The sequence below is a fragment of the Prosopis cineraria genome, unplaced genomic scaffold (assembly GCF_029017545.1).
Source record: "Prosopis cineraria cultivar Desert tree isolate PC_DT_omini unplaced genomic scaffold, ASM2901754v1 PC11, whole genome shotgun sequence".
NCBI classification, from domain to species: domain Eukaryota; kingdom Viridiplantae; phylum Streptophyta; class Magnoliopsida; order Fabales; family Fabaceae; genus Prosopis; species Prosopis cineraria.
In genome coordinates, this window is record NW_026555342.1 from 18,940,341 (window position 1) to 18,943,607 (window position 3,267).

The 3,267-nt window shown below is 33.8% G+C and overlaps 1 protein-coding gene across 1 annotated transcript; it reads left to right on the forward strand.

Moving 5' to 3' along the window:
- Positions 1-672: 672 nt before the first annotated feature.
- Positions 673-2,115, forward strand: LOC129284991 (phospholipase A1-IIgamma-like). Its single transcript, XM_054920526.1, has 2 exons — positions 673-1,344; positions 1,471-2,115. The coding sequence occupies exons 1-2, from the start codon at positions 712-714 to the stop codon at positions 2,086-2,088; spliced, it is 1,251 nt and encodes a 416-aa protein (XP_054776501.1). The 5' UTR covers positions 673-711; the 3' UTR covers positions 2,089-2,115.
- The last annotated feature ends 1,152 nt before the right edge of the window (positions 2,116-3,267 follow it).

Below are 3,267 nucleotides of genomic sequence, written 5' to 3' on the forward strand. Positions count from 1 at the left end.
CGTGCACAGAATTCGAAAGACATGATATACTAGAACACGCTAGTGTATGCTTTGACATAGACTCTGATGAGAACCACATGGAATATTGTAAGCCCAAATGTCTTATATTTTATTGAAAGAATTATATTAAAATTTTATATAAAAAAATTAATTATTATAAAATTCGTTAATAATTAAATTAAATTAAATTAATTTGACAGTCTGTCAATATAATTTAATTCAATTATTAATAAATTTTAGAGTAATTTTTTTTGTGTAAAACATGATTGTGATCTCCCTATTTTATAGTCACACATTGACGTTTGCTCCACAACAACAGCTAATCTGGAAACCATAATCAACATCAACAAGAGAAACGATGTATGCATGCCAAAAATCTAACTACCCAATGGTCGACTGCTTGTTTCATTCGTACGAAGCAACTACGAATAAAATAATGAAATTTAAAACCTAAGAGCCCGAACAGACACAGTATGCAAAATTTGGTCGGAAGCCGAATACTTATCAAATAAAGTTTCAACGCGATGAAAAATGTTGACCATGAAGGAGAAGGATGGGGTAAGGGTTTTCAAGAATATATATATATATAAGCACGCAAAACTAGCCTTCCCCATCATAAATCAAACTCATTGCAATTCGCAAGGCATTTTATTTCAGAGAAAAGCATATATAAAGAAGAAGAAGAAGAGGAAGGGGAAGAAGGAAGAGAAGATGGGTAGCTTTGCAAGCAAAACCAAGCATTCTCATAAGGTGGCCGATCAACTTGAAGAAGAGAAGAAGCAGATGGCAAGGCCTAGAAGCATTGCATCAACAAACTGGAGAGAACTTGGTGGCGAACATCATTGGAGGAATTTGTTAGATCCACTTGACATCAATCTCCGTAGGTATATTATACACTACGGAGAAATGGCTGAAGCTACTTATGATGCTTTTGACTCTGATAAAGCATCTAAGCATGCAAGGAGGAGCCGTTATGGAAAAAGAGATTTCTTTTCCAAGGTGGGTTTAGAACATGGAAATCCTTTCAAGTATAAGATGACAAAATTCCTATACGCAACCTCAGAGATCGATTTTCTCATATTAGACAATGTTGAAGAATCAAACTGGATGGGATACGTTGCGGTGGCCACCGATGAAGGCAAAGCCGTGTTAGGGAGGAGGGACATTGTGATTGCTTGGAGAGGAACTGAGCAGGTCATGGAATGGATCAAAGATCTTCAGTTCCTCTTGGATGATGCCCCATATATTTTCGGTGATACTGAATGCAAAGTACATCGAGGCTTTTACTCTGTTTACACAGCAACTAACTCACACTCAAACTCCAAAAGCAGTGCAAGAACTCAGGTATGACATATGTTTTAGCTGTGTTTGTGTGTGTGGCAGAGAAGATACTCAAAATATTTATCGTGCTGTAACTAAAGCATTGTAAACTATCACTATATTTAATACTCATCGTCTCTTATTGTGCAGGTCTTGACTGAGATTAGAAGACTGGTTGACAAATACAAGGATGAAGAAATCAGTATAACGATAACAGGACACAGCTTAGGAGCAGCACTTGCAACACTGAATGCAGTGGACATAGTCAGCAATGGATATAACATCCGAGAAGATGAATCTCAAAAAGCTTGTCCAGTCACAGCCATTGTATTTGCTAGCCCTCGAGTTGGAGACTCAGACTTTAAGGAGTTTTCTTGTAGTCAAAAGGATCTTCGAATACTACGAATCCGCAATAAAAACGATATCGTTCCGAGGCATCCTTTCTTGGGTTACGATGAAGTAGGAGAAGAGTTGGAGATTGATACTCAGAAGTCAAACTTCTTGAAGCAACCAGGGGATTTGAAGAGTTGGCACAATCTGGAGGTTTATTTGCATGGAGTTACAGGAACGCAAGGGAGCAAAGGAGGATTTAACTTAGAGGTTAAGAGGGACATAGCACTTGTGAACAAAGGCATGGGTGCTTTGAAGGATGAGTATAACATTCCTGTGGCTTGGAAGATTGATCAGAACAGGGGATTGGTTCAACAGCCAAATGGTGGTTGGAAGATGCTAGAATCGGAATCAGAATCTGAGGATGATTATTTTTAATTAATATATTATTGCTAATTTATTTGCTTTAATGTCTATAATATATAGAGTAGTTTCTTTTTTCACTTAAAAACTTGTGTGTTATTTCTTACATTGTACTGGATTCTCATCAGATAAATTTGATTATCCCTTGCAAAAAGTTCAAATAAGAGTTATTTCTATTGAGTAAGTTTTTCTATTTTGTAATTACTTGTCATTAAATATTGTCCAGATAATATCAAACAACTTATGATTTCCTTTAAACATGTTCAAATATTCAAATCTTATAAATAGAAATTTAAGTGAAAAATTATGACCATATGAAATTGATAATTTTCCAATTTAATTGCTAATATGTTAATGTTCAAATTTAGATTAGTCATCAATAACATCAACTACTAAATTCAAATTGATTACTTAATTTTTTAAAAAATATACTTATTAAATAAAGTTGAACGTAATATCATAACCACGTGTACTGTTTAATTAATTGGGATGGCTCATCTTTTAACACATTATTATTATAACTGGGTTGACTTAGTCAATCAAAATCTGGTCAAGTATCAATTTCACATATTTTGTAATTTGAGCAACACAATCTGGTAGTGTGGAAGAAAATATAGATGGAGAATGACAATTGAAGACCCTATAAGGAAATTAATACAAAATAATGACCTTTGAGTTGTAAATCCTGGTGTTTCAGCTGTAAATTCTTGGTATTTCAATTGTAAAAAATCCTTAATATTTTTCAAGGGTCCTTATTTGTCATTCTCCCATAACATCCACTTTGATAGCAGAGAGATTGTCTAGGATTATTGCTACTAAACTTGTTTTGCAATATATGAATATTATATGTTATACTCAATCCCAAGTTCTCCCAACCTTTATAATCATCTGGTTGAATTGTAACATTTGATTGTATCAAAGCACAACGTTTCAAGTGGAGAAATGTATGATGAAATACGCTCATAACCTAGAACATATATCACTCTTATGATGACAAGTTGGTCTAGCATCTTGCTATCTAATAAATGCTTATGATCAGTGGCAAAGTCAGGACCCTGAGTTAGGAGATACATGTATTGACTCAAAATTTTAAGTTAAAAAATAATACACACACACACATATATATGACTATGTATTCTAATTATCATTTTATTATTACTGTCATTATTTTCAATAGTTACAAAAAAATAAATA